This window comes from Corapipo altera, unplaced genomic scaffold, assembly GCF_003945725.1.
Source record: "Corapipo altera isolate COAL_440 unplaced genomic scaffold, ASM394572v1 1, whole genome shotgun sequence".
NCBI lineage: Eukaryota > Metazoa > Chordata > Aves > Passeriformes > Pipridae > Corapipo > Corapipo altera.
In genome coordinates this window covers 30,958,341-30,975,082 of record NW_020884873.1, presented here as the reverse complement: position 1 = coordinate 30,975,082, position 16,742 = coordinate 30,958,341, and the positions used below count along the sequence as shown (strand labels likewise).

Below are 16,742 nucleotides of genomic sequence, written 5' to 3'. Positions count from 1 at the left end.
TTTGAGGTTAAACAAGAAGAGGAGTGTCATGTGTGGAGCTTGCTGAAGGCTTCTTAGCAACTTTAAGTGTTGGAAACGAGCTAAGAAGTGCAAATATGACTTCAGGAATCTCTGTGTTGGTGGGGCAGGGGGGAAGTCTTTTTACAGCCTCACAACCTGTGCCATTCTGTGGGGGCTCTATCCTCTCACACCTGGCAGACACCCATTCCTTGTGCCTTTGTCTCATCTACAGACCCCTTTTTCTTCCCCACAGCTGCCTGATCAGCCCTTTCTTTACCTCCCTCACCTGTCCTCTCAAAATAAGCAGCTTTTTTGACTCTTTGACTCCTTACCCTTATCCCAGAACCCTATTACTTTTCTTTCTGAGGGTCTGACAGGACTAGTATAGAGGACAAAAAGACATTTCTGCTAACTTGGTCAAGGTAGCAAATATGAGCAACCCTGAAAAGCTGAAAGTACTGCTCTAAATACCCTGTCCTTTCCCAGTATCAACAAAAGATATGTGAATAAAAGGCATGAACCAACTTTTCTAAATAGAAAAGACAATACAGATGCCTCATCAGCATAAACAAAATAGTCTGCGACCATAGGCTATTCACTTCTTTGCCTGCTGCTTTCACCTGAGTGCACCGTTGCTTCTCGGCAATGATCCTACTTTTTGTGCTTATCCAGTTGCTGTTGGCCAGAATTGTTGTCTAGGGGAGGTCTGGTCTTTGCCTTTGTATGCTCTATCTGCTTGAATGTTACAATAGATTAGCTCCTTCCTCCTCAGCTAGAAGTGTGCTTATGCAGAAATCAAGCAATAAATGACAGGAAGGACTGTGTTATGACTAAGGCACTGCACAGAGGCTAGAAAAACCTGGGATGGTATTTCTGCTGTAGCCTTCCTAGGTGATCTTGGTAAAATCACTTAAATTGTCTCTGCTTTCTCGCAAAATGGAGATGAGAGAATAGGTGAGGGTTTATGAGAATTTCAGAGAATATTTCATGATAAATATTTTTATAGGGAATTGCCTTCAGAGAAAGAATGTCCAATTCTGTAGATATTCTGGCAAAGAAAATTTGGATTGTATGTATATTTTCAAGATCAGGCTTCTGTGCTTTCCATATGAAGTTTCTAGCTTTTAAACAAATATTTCACTTGGCTGACTGATATGCAAATTATGAACATTAGACCAGGAAAAAAGAGAGTGATGAAAAAGTATTGTGCATAATAATAAACTAACTCAATTTTGGTTTCGCTCAAACATACTCTCATAGATACCATCACCCGTTGACAACTTAATGAATAGAAGAGCTGTTTCATTCTACCCTTTCCAACAAAATCATCAAGAAAGAAAATAAATAACACTTATAATAATTGAATCATCTGAAATTGATGTCTATTAGCCCCTGAAATACATTCAAATTTCTTTAGTTAATTTAACTGTGTGAATTACATACCGCTCAAAAATCATGGTTTCATAATGATGAAAAACATAACATACCTGACTGCATAGCCTAATTTTTAGCAGTAAGTTTATTTCTTTTTCATCTTGCACTACTCTTTTTTTATCATTTTTTTTTCATATGGGGAAGAAGAGGAAAGAAGAGATTCTGAACTACAGTTTGAAGGAATTTTTTTTGCATTTTTACAAAGGAGGGGGCTTGAATTTTTTTTTTTTCTGTTTTCAAGAAAGGTGAGTAGTTCAAATTAACATACTTATGTGTCAACTCTTAAATTATGCAAGATAATTTAAGCCACATTATACTCTGATAATTACATTGAATCTGAACTATTCTTTGTAGAATGCTTCAAATGCTCTTGTGTGGAGTTGAATGTCACTTGAAGAGTCCTCAAATATTTTGCATGTAAGAAAACATAATAATAGGCAGGCTTCACTTAAAACTGTTATACTCTCTGAATCCTTTAAAATTGGAGAGATTGAATGCTAAATAAATGTAGTTCTTAAAATGAGCTTGTAAGCCAAATGTTGCTGTTGTATTTTTCAAAGAACAGATGTGCATTCCTGTCCTGTTTGTGTGGAAGTCCATAGGTATTATAGGTCATAATACCTCCATTAAGTTCACTTTGCTTGTCTTAGAAAAGCAGAGTCCTTTACATGGTCCTAAGTCAGCCCAATCCTGGTTGGGGAGGATGAAGTAAATTATTCTTTGATACTGGAGATCACAGGGCCTTTTTTACAGATTGCCCATTGGTTTTCTATGAGAAAACATTCTTTCTCTAGCTTCTGTGGTTGAACATGGATGTCAGTCATCGTAAGTTTTGAATCTTTGGCATCCCAGTCTTGCAGAAGTTGAAGGTGAAATCTGTGACTACAGGAGTTAGTTTCTCTGTTGTATGGATCACCTTGCTCAAAGCTTCTTTTACATGTCGGGGTTTAGCACACCTGTTCTTACTCAGGTGTCAAAGAACTGCTGTTAAAGCACTGTAGGAAAGAATATGCTGAATACATCAATAGGGACACCAATACTTGATAGGTCCAGAAGAAGTGAAAAAGCTTCATACAGTTAAATGTGAATGTTCATTGGCACCAAGTTTCTCTGGGAGTTATTCTAATCTACACACTTGACTGTTAAGGTAAAACAATCAATTAATCAATTAATAAGAATCCTAACTTATTTTAAACTGTTCCTTTAGGAGTTAATGAGTAGAATCTAATTATTCATATATTGCACATGCACAGAAACAGAACTGATGTTAATCTGAGTTGCACATCTGTGTTCTGAAGAGCTACTTTTTACCCCTTCAAAATTAGCTGGGAAAAAAGCTAGTCATGCTTTACATATTCCATGAGAAACAGACAAGGCAGTGGGAGTTTTAAACCAGCAGCAAGTAAATCACCTCATTTCCATTGTTTCAACAATGCAGACCAGTTTGCTGCCAGCTTGGATTTTCTAATTTTGATTTAAACACATGACTTAAAATGACTTTGTTGGGTGGTGGGACCAAAGGATTTATGGTGCCCTTGTGTATGGGACTCTCATCACTGTACAGCAACCCTGTCGTTTTTTTAACAGAGTCTGTTTGACTGGTGCTGGATTTATGATAGAAATAATTCAGAACAGAGTAATAATTTTCCCTTGGCAATTACACTACCATTTGGTACTTGGTCCCTAAGGGGAAAATGAATGTGCTGGGATCTGTCCATAAGTTCAGCGGCTCAGTGTAAAGAACAAATCAAGGTCAGAATGCAGTTGAATACACACTGATGTTTCATAATATAATCTAGATCTTCTGCTTTTATCTGACTCATTAAAGGCTCATGTAATTTAAAGATTATTTTTGATTGCTATGAGATTTTTAACAGGAATTATTTGTGAGGGATATTTCATTGCCACGTTCAGTACTTTCTTGTTCTGTTCATTGCCTCTTTTCTCTGCAGCAATAGCCACCCTACCAACTTCTTCAGTGTAAGCAGGATAGTACTAAGGGTTGGTGCTTATGATATTATAAGATATCATAAGCCACTTAATATATATATATATATAACTTTTGAAAGGTCTTTTTCCATCTCTGTCCTTGTCATAAAAATGAGATATCACCTTTTCACTACAGTTCATCAGCAACCTCCTTAGGCATGAAAAACCTGCTGAACCAGGATGTTTGTCTAGGGCTAATGTTCCTAGTAACTAAACCAGATCTTTTTGTCAGTCCACGTTCCTGTTCTCCTGTTCTCCTCTTTAGCTCGGCAGGCAACTGTGAAATTAGTAACACAGATAATAAGAAAAACTTCATGTGGTGCTGTGTTTCTAACACATGCTCTCATGTAGGAATGGCTACAGATTGTTGACATGCTGATAGACTTATAGGTAAGGACAATTATATAAAATGGATAAAGCAATGAAGTGTCTCAAATGTGATCTTTTTCGTTAAATTTTGCTTTTGTAGTCATGTGTTTTAAATGACTCAGTATGCAGAAAGCTGGCTTTGAAATGGCTTGTAGAGGCTCTTTTTGAAGTCTAGGCTGCTTTCTCTATGATCCATGATGTCAATCAAAATGCTCTTATCTAAAATACAAAAAAGAGGGATGTCAGCTTTATGTAGTTTATAATGAAGCTACATGAACAACAGTTCATTTTAGAATATGAAGTGGATCTGTTGGTACTCTTCTGTGAATACTTACAGGGAAAACGACCAGAGGTATGCTATTCTTAATCATGCCTCTTGGCAGAGGAGTACTGAAACTGTAGTGTTCCTAGGATATCCATCACTAGAGACCTATATAAACAAAACTAGACCAATTTCTGTCAGGAATGGCACTGGTATGAGTCTGTTTTGGGTAGGGAGAGACTAGATGAGCTCTTAAGGTTCTTTTAATTTCAGACACTGTAAGTGAAGTTTTGTAAACTGTTTAACCTTGCCCTTGAGAAATGTTTTACCTGAACATCAGTATGCATTCAACCACTGTTTATGCATCAATACTGTTTTATTTGACTTTTTTATCTGTTAAGATACTTGCCAAAACTATACCAGATTCCCCTGCAGAATTTTTTTGGTTGTAGGTACATGCTTGCTAAGATACTCGGGTGGCTACTGGAGACATACCTAGAAAAACAGTGTGACTGTTTTAGACCCGACATAAGATTGGACATCATGGTATTTCTGTGGTGTTTGTTTGTTTCCTGGTTCCAGTATAGCCCATAATCAGCTATTCTCCAAGTGACAGACAATATTTCAATTTTTCTCCAAGATGGCTAAGCTAGAAAAGAACCTTGTCTCTTAGCCCTAACTCTCATGCATTTAGACTTTGACAGGCAATGTCTGATAGTAATTTTGCTGGACTTAAGGATAGCAATATGATTGATGGCTAAAAAGACACAAGAAAAATAAGGATTTCTGTCACTGACCTTCCAGTGACTTTGTTGGAAGAGAGAGTAATAAATCAAACTGCTTGTGTATAGTATGTACTAAGCTTATCTTATACTCTCTAGTACCTTTGAGTTAATATTTCCATGCAATTATATGACAGGGAAATTATTTTACATTTTTACCTTTGATGGGAAACTTCTTATTATAATAACTTTTATATATAACTTTTCTTATTGTAAGTGTTAAACATTTCTGTTTAACATTTCTACAGGTCTGTGTTTTTCCAACAAAGTTTACAGATATACTCAGAACAGATTCATTCTCTGTTCTGCCTTCTTCCCTCATTTTGGTTATTATCCTGCTTCATAAATGCTTTTGCTAACCAGATCCTATGTAACCATCCTTGAACCTAGTTCTTCCAGGCTAGTGAAGGAGGATCCTAGCAATGACTGGTTTGCTGTTGTTGAAGTGAGCCAGTGCATCTTGCTGAATGCAGTATTCCCTGGGAAAGAGGAGTCTTGATGTCACTCCTAGCACTGAACAAGCTTTCAGTGTAAAGTAAAAGAATATGATTATACTAAAATACATAGCTTAAGAAACCAACTGCTGTGCTTTGTGAAGGTGCAGAATACTAGAGCATAGCTCACCACACAGTCATGGTGATAGGTTTAGATTCTGTCTTCTGCTGACCTGCTTGCCATGGTAGTCGTGTTACCTCCCAGCACACTTCACACAAGTCCTAAAACTTTTTATGCGTTTTATCATTCATGATTTATCTCTTTTATGCTCTAGTGTGAGAATTTCTCCTTATATTCTATTTTCTCAACCACGAATACCAAAAATTAGTATTTAGCCTTACACTTATACACTTACTAAACTCTTTCCTTGGTTTTGGTGTGATTTTTTTTTTTTGGGGGGGGGGGGGGGGAAAAGAAAATACTCCTCAAGTTTCTAAAACTGTAATATACAGTTAATAATTTATAGCATATGCCACTTTTTACACAAAAAGGCGAAACAATGAATGTACTTATCATTACCTCTTGACAGAAGCTATTTAATGCCAAATAGTCTGGTATTGCAGTATATTTGGAATAAGAAGTTCATAAACGTGGCTTAGTGGCTGAGGGTAAAAGAATAGGGCTGTCTTGGTTTTCTGTAGGCATCTGTACAATAAAGGACGTTATGCCAAAGTAAAGTTCCTGAAGCACTTTTGTTTTCTCCAGTGCTCCTGTCTTAACTGCCACTGTAAGAAGATTTTAGATTTGCCTCTGCTCAAGTTCCCTCAGAGGTCCAGCCTAGCATCTGTACTGCCCAGCTTGTGCTGACAGAGAACTTAACATTGACTGTAGCAGCCATAACCACTTTTCCTCAAAATCATGGTCTGAAGTGACGAATTTGTTGTCATTTGTATAATAATGTCATCCCCAAAAACCTCCCCTCGTCCCCATCCCTTCTCTTGGGACTGGTTTGTTGATGTGTGTGTAGCGGTGTGATTTTCGTGATACTGTGCGTAAGCTCTTCAAGGGTCATTCCCATAAAGAGAAGGAGGGTCAGGAGTAAACAGAAAAAACCTCAGACTTTGCCCTGACCTGTTTTTGTAAGTTGCACTCTACTCTTAGGGGGAAACAATAGGAAAAGTGGGGGGTCAGGGGGTGAGACAGGCAGAATTGAATGGGCTGATAAATTTGGAAGTTAGAAGCAGTGAGTGATGAGAGTAACAGCTTCTGTTATGAACAGGATGAGTACCATCAGCCAAGAATCACGATTTTGAAACTCATTAGGAACCTCTGAAGAACTCAGGATAAGAGATCGATTTCTCTGAGTTCACTTCTTATGGGTCTTTATGGAGAAGTTAAGCTTAAAAAGAAATAATCTGGTTTTCAGGGGTGATTTTCCTTTTGCGGTTAGTATTGATAGATTTAATTTCAGAACATGAACATAAATGTCCATTAGTGCAACTATAATAAGCATTAATCTGTTTATTCCTTAAGCAGCACGTTTCGTAGAGCTATTCCTCGTTTCTTACTCTACACTTTCTCATGTCAATCAAATTATCAGTAAAAATAATAACAAATCCCATTAGGAACTGATTATATATATACCAACTTCAAGCTAGTTTACCTCTTTGCTAACATTATCTCCAAGATTTTTAAGTGCAGTCAGTCCAGCATGCTTCTGTCTCTATTAATTATGTTTACAAATCTCTACAAAGTATTATGACCTAGAACTCATCTTACTGATATTCTGTTGCTTCAGAAATAAGAGAGATCTATAAAATGGAGTAACCTGTCTTCAGATGTAATGAACTTTGTCCACCACCTACTCTAAAAGCTCCACCACTGTCATTTCATATCTGCTCAGTTCCTCAGTTGACACAGTGACCTCCCTAAGTGATCTTGTTTTTCTTGCTTGAGTATGTGCTGTAACAGGAGTTGAAAACAGAGCTGACAAAATGTGGACAAAGATGACATGAAACAGATTGGAGGGTGGGTCATCATAATGACATACGATAGATACTTTTGAAAACTGTCACATGAACTCCTTTGCTGAGAACATGAAGGGAACAAAGTGTAATTGTTCCAATAGAGAGTGTGAAAAACAAAGGCCTGCAAGATGCAGTGCATGTTGCAAGAAAATAATCTATTTCAAGTATTTCGGCAGGGTAGTTTTTATATACAATTACAACTGAGATAATTTATATTAACTCATATGTATGGGTCAATTTCTGAAATAATGTGTGTAGCTTTATTTGTTTGCTGTAAGCATGCATTTCTTCCCCAGACATTGATGGAAATTAAAGGAATATTTACAACCAAGGAGAAAAACTAGTCTATGAAACTATATAATAGTTTAGCCTATGTTATATTGAAGTTTCTGGAATCCACCTTGCTGATTTTAAGTGTTTAATGAAAACAGAATCATTATCTCCTCTCTAGGCAGATAGATGACTCCTTTTGGATTTAAACACATGCATCAGGCGAAGAGTAGACCATGTGTTTCTGGAAAGTTCACACCTACAGGGTTGTACTTGGTTTTTAAAAGTAGCTTTCAAATGCTTGTGTCTGTACTGCATTTTACTTGCAATGCTATTAATTAAACCTTCCTGACTCCCTCCTAAACTCTTTCCCCTTCAGGGAGAGGTCTTTTGTGACTAAAATAATGGGGCAGAATTCTAGCTAGTTGGTTTATAAACATCTGGAAAAAACATAGTTTTTTCCACAAATTGTGGAAAGTGCTGAAACATCCTTAACCACATTGATCCCACTGGATAAATCATTCCAAAGTGACTGAAGGTGGTAGAAGACAAGGCAGCTCTAAAGGAGAAAGAAATGAGTCAGGAGAATAACTAAAACTAAAGCTGCTTCTTCACCACTAGTTCTTTCCAATTGTCCACAGCCAGTAAAAATGTTCTCTGAAGCAAAATGCCTTGGGTTGTTGATTTTATGCAGACAACTTTCTATCTTACAAATCAGAAAAGCAACACCTTCTGTTTGTTTTGATTTGTTTGTTTTTTTTTTCTTGAAGTTAGTTACTTTTTGTTCATGTCTCTTATAGCCACAAGTATTCCCTACAAGGTAGGGATAGCTTGTCTAGTTTTCTTTCATGTGTGTTCATGCCTTGCTTCATCAATTCAATATGCTTGCATGTGTTGGGAGAGACTGCAAGTTGCTGATTTTTATAAGGTTGACTTTTATATCATTGAAGTGTGATGAATTTATCATGTTTTTATGCATTTTAATTTCATTTGGGAAAAAAATAAGTAATTTTTGCCTCATTGTGTATCTTCTGAAAACCAATTTAATAGTAACTTCTTTTATTGTGCAGAGCTGGTTATTTGCCTCAGAATATTCCTTTGGAGATTATCAGATACCTTTCAGAGGAAAAAGATTTTCTACCTTGGCACGCTGCCAGTCGAGCTCTTTATCCTCTAGATAAATTGCTGGACCGCACAGAAAACTACAACATCTTCAATGTAAGATATACAGTGTTCCTCTCTTTCTCCCTCTAGTTATTCCTTTCTTTCTTCCCCTCCCTCTTTTTGTCAGTCTGTTCTTCCTTCCTTTTTTTACTTTTCTTCTTTTCTCCTCTTACTCTCTCCTTTTATTGCCAAGACTTGAACTGTTCCCCATTCAGATACTGTAAATGACCTAGGGATATTAACTTTCTTCCTAATTATTCTTTGTTTAAACATAGCAATTATCAAGCTTTGGTGCATTTGCATTTGAACAGTGATGACTGTTGTTTGAGGCACGTATGATTAGTAGAGGGAAAGGTAATTATCCCTCTTCTAAAATGTTTTGACAAAGTATTTCACTTAAAAAAGCCAAAGTATTCTATTCCCAGATTTTCTTTTTTGAGGAGTCCCATGGTGATATTTAGGTTGATGGACAGGCTCAGCAACGCCAAATGCAGACACAACTGAACAGAACACATGCAACTGAAGCAAAGATTTGTAGGCATTATTTCATCCAAAAATCCATAGTGAATTGAATGCAGTTCCCTTAATTAACAAGAATTAGATCACCATTGAGTCAAAGCGCATTCATAATTGCATCCGAAGGGACATCAGTAACAGTTCACAGTAGATAATTAAGATAGACATGACAAATATTTTAACATGTTATCTGAAATAGTAAAAAAAATCATAGCTACACTGAAGCATCGTTTATGAAGTACATGAGATTTGACTGCAGCCAGTAACTATTATGAAGTCTTGGGATATTTTTTCACTGTGAATTTTATGTAGTCTACATATTTTCAATGGTCAACATATGGTAACTTTATGTAATGTTGTAAAGACTTCAAATGGAGGAACTTTTTAAAGCCTGAAATGCTTAAGGATGCTTCTTGTTAAATATATATTTGTTTGTGTGTGTGTGTGACCATACACACCATGCTCAGAGAGCAGGAAGTTAGAAGTAGCTGGATTTATGTATGTATGTAGAAGTACATACATATATATCAAAGAATCACAGAATATGTTGAGTTGGAAGGGACCCACAAGGATCATCAAGTACACACACACACATATACACATATGCACCCGATGACATGGAAAATTATTTTTGTAGAACATATACTACAGATTAATAAGGATACATGGAAAATTTTATGAACCTACAGTGTAGGTCTACATGCAAACCAGAACCATGATGTAAAATGATGTTGAAATGATATGTGTATTTAGTCTGTTGTTAACTGCACAGAAAAATTCTTAGGAGCCTGTTTCACTTTTAAACTTGGTTGTGTAAAGGAAACAGGAAACACAATTTTAATAAATAAAACCAGTAAAATTCACAGCTAGGTTATGTTTTATCACTACAGATAGGAGTTTTGAAAGCAGAGGTGATAGCAGGAAAAGTGAAAAGTCTTTTTAGTCACATAATAACGTATCTGCTAGAAAAAGCTGCACTATGAATTTTCTTATGTGTTGTCATCTATACATGCCTATGCATCTGCAATGATAAAATAGATGCTCTCATATGCTGTTCTGTATATCTCAGTTCTCTTTTTCAAATTGTTGAATTCCACTGGCAAAAGATTACGCTGAATACAATGACAGTGGTTTTCTTTAAAACTGGTCAGAATACATAAGTATGTCTCTTGTATAAAAAGTAGAATTCACTAAAATAGATCTTGGACTTATTTTGTTCTTTAAGCACACTGGGAACCTAAACTTACAGCATAGTGTCATTAAGTGTACAAAGCTTATTTGCAGCCACATTGTTATGTATTCCAAAGGCAATTGACTGTACCCAGATAATGTTTTTGCTATGGCTATTAAAACAATGTTCTTTTAAAAGTGAACATTCAAGAGGTAGTCCAGATTGGCCATAGAGTAAAAATTAAGCTATTGACACTCTTGCAATTTTTCAGCTGTATATTGTGACTGCAAAATAGCATGTAATAAACTTTTGAAATTGATGGATTTTTTAGCAATAAATTGTCTTATACTAGGCATCTAATCAAATAGCTGTTCTACAGATTGATTCTTACTCTGGCAGTGAAGGGGGATTATAAGTGGACAAGTTGCTTTGCTAAAAGCAAATCAAAATCTTTGGAGTTGGACATTATTTTTTGAGGGTGAAAGGGTTAAACCTCAATAATCAGTAGTATCTCAGTTTCAAGTAAAAAAAAACATGATGGTTAACATTAAATATATTTTTCTTTTTCCCCTCAGGAGTATATTTTAAGACAAGTTGCATCAATGTATCTGAAGCTTGGATGGCCAATGAACAATTTAAACAAATCACTTGTTCAAGCATCCTACCAACATGAGTACTGTTATATTCCTTTTTTTTAATTGTTTATTTGTGGAATATAGTTGAAATAATGCACTCTCCTAAAGTTTAGTGTCATCTTCAGCATGTCATAATCCCCTAGCTCTGTTACCCTTCTGTTTTTCCTTTCTGGGTTAGAAGGAGAGCAGAAAGATGCTGTGAGATGAATTCTTCTTTCCTAAGTTGGGAGAACACGGTTTCCTAAACCCTAGCTTAATATCTGACTGCACTGGATATTTAAGAACTTGAACTGAAGTGACCATGGAGGTTAGGAAAAGTGCCTAAGTGTAAATGGGGGCTGGTTTTGGTCCACAACCTTTCTTTAATTGTTGCAGCAGCTGAAGGCATAAAGTTGAAACTGAGATTTGTAAAGCAGATTGTCTTTGATATGTTGCCCGACTGCCGGTTGCTGTCACTGTTATAAGAAATAGCTTTTTGTAAACATTCAAACACATTCATTAATGCAACTTTATTGCTTTCTTTAATTTGGACAGAGAGTTGCGTCGGGAAGTCATCATGTTGGCCTGCAGCTTTGGTAACAAACACTGTCACCAGCAGGCTGCAACATTAATCTCGGATTGGATTTCTAGCAACAGGAACCGGTAAGTGGAACTGAAATGTGTATCTTACATTTCTCCTACTGAGAGGCAATGCAGCTGGCATACTCTTCCTCTCCTGCCTGTCCCTGTCTGCAGTGCCCTGTTTTGCAGAATGATATGGGAGGAAGCAGAGGTTACTGGCTGTCATTTAAAAATGTCTGTGGGGTTTCAGAACGAATTGTTTGACTTCGCATGTACGAGTGGGTGGAGGGGACACCCACGTAGCCTCTACTCACTCCTGATAAATTATTGTCAGATAATTCTACGCTAGAAGGTCAGAAGATGGGTTTTAAGGAGGGATTTAAAGAGAGAAAGATGAGTGACAGCGCATTAGTAGACAAACATGAAACCTATATCAGGGCAAGAGAAGAGAAGGTGCTAAGTTATTAAAGAAGTGAGAGAGGTTAGAGGCAGAAGGACTGAGAAGGAAGGAAGGAGATGTAACAATGTGTATGAAAGAAATGTTATGCAGTATTTAAGGATGAAGACTTGGAAATTAATGTGATTCAGGAATACATGGAGAAGCTCGTGTAAGGTTTCAGAGAGCGGATAATATGATAGGTGATACCTTGAGCGTTAGCAGCACTGTAGTATGTAAGACTGTCCAGACACAGGTTTATTCAGCTGAGGCAAGACAACATGGGCCATGGATAGTGTATGAAGTTTATCTTGTAAAGGCAAGCATCTAAGAAATACTAAATTACTGAAAATACAAATATTTAAGTATGTAGTGATCTATGGACAATGAGATAAGTGCAAAGTATAGGTTAAGACCACAACTTCTTGAGAAAGAATAATGAATTTTCTGATTATGTGGAATGTGGGTGTGGAAGTATTTGCACTGTATCCATTTTTAAATTGCATGATACTTTGGTTTAAAGGAGAATATTTTACTTTCAAATAAGAAAAGAAAGATAAAAAAAAAGGTCTCTCATTTTTAGTCCCAGTCTTGTATTAGCTCTGCAAAAGGATCAGCTCTCTATAGCCGTATAAGCATGCAGGATTTTTTTAAGACATCTTGGGCTAATCAGGTGTTTGTTTGCAATTAAAATATCTCTGTCTGTCTTTGTAATCTTTAAAAATCCTTCAGAGGCATACCCAGTTACATAAGTATCTGAGTGACTTTTAAAACCAGCCATGAATTGAGCATGAAGGGAAATTGCATTCCTATAAGGCTTTGAAACTTCTGGGAAAAGAGTGAGCTTGAATCTATGACTATGTACCTTTAAGTAAGATGTGTGTGAGGGGAAGGATTTTCTTGTGTGTGGTGATACCAGATATATTTACTAAGAAATATATACCCAAGGGTTTTATATGAATCCTTAGCAGCAGCAGCAACAATCAGTATGAAGCTATTCAAAGAGGCGATTAAAGAGAAAGAATCATTGGGAACAGTCTGCAAAAGCAATTTACTTAGGTATTCATTTGCAAAATTAGTTAATCAAACCTAGCATTACCTATTAGCATGCACATCAATCGATTATTCAGTGTTAAAAAGCTGTCACCCTGCAAAGCTACCTACCCTGGTCTTCATCATTTCCAGTAGGATTGAGAAAGGAGGCATCAGAAAAAAAAACGAACAACAAAACACAAGCTTATGGCTTTACTAGCAACAGCAAGACAGGAAAGGAATAAATTTAAGGAGCCATCTGAAGATTCATCTTAGCCCTTCAATGGGGCCATTCTTGGTAGCAGAAGATTGTGGTTGCCAGCATATGATGAGTATTATGATAAAAGCATCACAGCAGTGCAGAGAAGGAGAATAGCTACTAAGTTAAAACAATGTGTTTCTCTAAAAGAACTGCAGAGTTTTGAAAAATAGCTGCAACAAGTAGTGTAATTACACAATAGAGGTTGACAGTGAGCTGATAAATGGGGGCACAACTTACAAAGAAGAGATGTGATCTTATTTTTTTTTTAAGATTGCAGGATTTGTTCAGTCCCCCACTCCAGAATTTACCAGTTGCTAGTCTCTGAGCATTCTTGCATCCTGAATGTTACTAATATATGAACAAGACTCTTTTCCTTTCTGCTTACATTGAAATAACATTACAAAGACTACTAGTAGCAGCTCAGGAGACATAAAATCAGCTTGTGTTTCACAGTAACAACATTTGTAGGGGTATGTCAATTTTCTCTCAGGAACATTCAGATCCCTGCTGAATTAGAGGTACCTCATAGCGCCTTTGCTCAGTTTAAACCAATTTAGGCTGAAACCTGAAAGTAAAGCAATGGCTGTTTTCCCTACTTTTCTACCAAGAAAATGATGGTGATTCTACAATTGGAATTTAATTAGCATGGTGTCTGAGTCATGCTTCTGCCTCTTACGGCATTTCAGAGACAAAAACTATCTCAAGTGCAAAGGGCAAACAGATAAGTACAAGATACATGCAGAAAACACATCCAACAGGTGCCATTTTGTAATCTTTCTCATTGATCAAGTGTTTTGCTCAGTTTGATGCCCTTAACAGCTGTTTGTGAATTTGCTGCAAACAACCACCTCAGAACCTGTAGGAATCCCTCAGAACTTGTTTCCTCACAAGGAAGGGGAAATTCATGCTGCTCATCTTTCTCTGACAACTGGTGAGAAAAGTTGGTGACAAGTACAGAAACTGTATGTAACTTTACCTGTTCCCCTCCACATCAGCAATGACTCTGTAAGTTCTTGTTTTTGCCCTTCTCTTTTCTGAAACAGAATCAAGTGATTGACTGATGTATTGCAGAAACTCTGGTCTTGCATAGCCAGAGCACAAAAAAAGGTGTTCCAAAGAGATCAGAGATATTTCAATATACAGATATAATTTGAGTTTGACTATGAGAATAAAAATAAAGGCTAATTTGCAACTTTTCCACCCATCCCTTCCCAGAAACCTTATTCCGGAAGATCAGATGTTTCATACAATGTGCTAATTCACAAGCAGTGCATGTTGGAAGGAACACAAATTCTTCAAAGCAGTAGAGACTATGGAATTAGGCTTGTGTTCCTAGATTTTAATCAATAGAAAATTAGGGTAATATTAAATTAAAATGTGGTATTAAATACTGCATAAATGCACAGGCGGTAAATCATGTAAAAAAGGTTTTTGATTCCCTGGCAGTTACTGCAGTTAGTTCAAATAAATATAACACAGTTATACTTATAACACAATTAATAGTACTGAAGAAATGCTAAAGTTCATAACTCTTTTTGGCCACATATTTAATCAATGACTTTTTAGAAGTTCTTTTGAAATGTTTTTTCTGTTTTACTTGTAGCATTTAATGATGAATAAAGTGTCAGGTAGTAAATACAGTAGCATCTAACTATTTTACCAGCATATACCTACAGTTGCTGTGGTTTTTAGTTGCTGTAGGTCCAGAAATTAATTACCATCTACTCTTCACTGTAAAGAAGTGAAATAATCACAATAATCAAACACTGTTTATATTTCATAATATGTTCTTTACTGTGCAAATAATTTTCCACTGTTCACCAAGTAAAATAATGGTAATTCATAACACAAAGTGAGAGGTCCTCTTTGTGTTTCCAGCACTATTTGAAAAAGCCATTAGATTTCCAGCTATGGCACTGCAGATTTTCTAATGGAATTACTGAAAAAAAAACTTGCATGTGATCTGCAACATTAGCCTCTATGCATGAAAGTCAGAGGTTCTGAAGATTTGAATTTCTAAAGTGATTTAGGTGTTGCAGTGCTTCATTTTTTGATGCCTGGCTCACAGGGCAGAGTCAGATGCTTGGAGTTATGCTTCCTAAAAGGGGATTTGGGGACCTCTAAAAATGAAGTTGGTGGCAGCCACCATTGAAGAGCCTCTCAGTACGAGATTGTGAAGCACAAAGGTTCCTCTTAGGGTCCAGCACTGCAGGTAGAATGATACCTGTATCAAATGAATACATTAATGGCGATCTCTCTATGAGTATGGGGTCCTTCCAAAAGATGCCTTTCAAAAGTGTCACTAAAGCAGGAAAAGGACTACTTATTTTCAAACACAGCTGGTAGAGAAGCTGCTCTTCAACCCTGCTTTAAACAGTAGTACTGAGATTCCAACAGTTTACTGTGCTTCAGTTTAGTACCTTAGCCCTGTATCTGCCACATGCAGAAGGCAAGCCTGATGACCTGTCTGTGAGGTGTTTGGGACAGTTTTAAGATGCTACAACACACTTTCCTCCTCTAGTTGAAGTTCTGCCTCCAGCATTTATTTCATTAGCAAGAGAAAGAATACAGCTCTCCAGTCTAAAGATGAGAGTGTTCGTATGAGGGAGAGGGGCTTTAGCACCTGAAATAGCAGAAGTCCTTAGTATGCAAAGGGCTTTAAGTGGTATTGCTCACTATCACTTTTTTAGGGCAAAACACAACATAAAAACAGGGAACATAACTGAAACAGAAATTTGACTCTACAAGGAGGAAACCAAACACATAGCATCAGAGCTAGAAGAGGCTAAAGAGACATCTGGTTTTACTGGTTTAAGAATTGATATATTTTATTCCTTGTAATTGTTAAAAAAGAAGCGATTATTTCTTTCCACTGAAAATCTGAGATTAGACCTCAAGGTATGTCTTACAGTGATTCATTTAATCAATTAATTTGAGTAATTTTATTTTTTTCAAATGTCTAATGGGTCCGGCACATTTTGCTTGAAAGTTGGTATTTACTTCTGACTTGTTAGTTAAAATTAAGGCAAACATTTTCACTCTCTTAAATTGGGATATATGCTGCTTCTGTAATGGAGCAATGGAAACCCTTGAAACTTTCATGTTGATGTCCAGAAAATACAAACAGAGTAGAAAACGTATGACAATGTTGAAATTTCCTTTGTAGTTTGAGAATGTAGTTTGGTATTCAGCGAACAACAGAATGCTGTACAAGAGAAGCTACTGTTGGCTGAAAATTAAGATGTTTGCTTCTATCTTCATTTAAGCAAGCTCATCCCTGTGAAGCTTTCATGTGTGAAGAAATACATTATTCACACTCCTTAGATATAACAGCATTGTGGTTCAGCCTAAAAAATTAACAGAATTACCATTCAATGCCTGCCTGAGCTTAATAATC

At 36.6% G+C, this 16,742-nt stretch overlaps 1 protein-coding gene across 2 annotated transcripts in view; it reads left to right on the top strand.

Annotated features, from left to right (window-relative positions):
• The window catches only part of TRHDE (thyrotropin releasing hormone degrading enzyme), a 205,178-nt gene that overhangs the window by 165,467 nt on the left and 22,969 nt on the right, over positions 1-16,742 (top strand). For both annotated transcript variants that reach the window (XM_027661969.1, XM_027661961.1), the window contains 3 exons: positions 8,639-8,786; positions 10,995-11,092; positions 11,589-11,696. In XM_027661969.1, the coding sequence (XP_027517770.1) occupies positions 8,639-8,786; positions 10,995-11,092; positions 11,589-11,696 (354 nt within the window). The remainder of the gene's footprint in view (positions 1-8,638; positions 8,787-10,994; positions 11,093-11,588; positions 11,697-16,742) is intronic.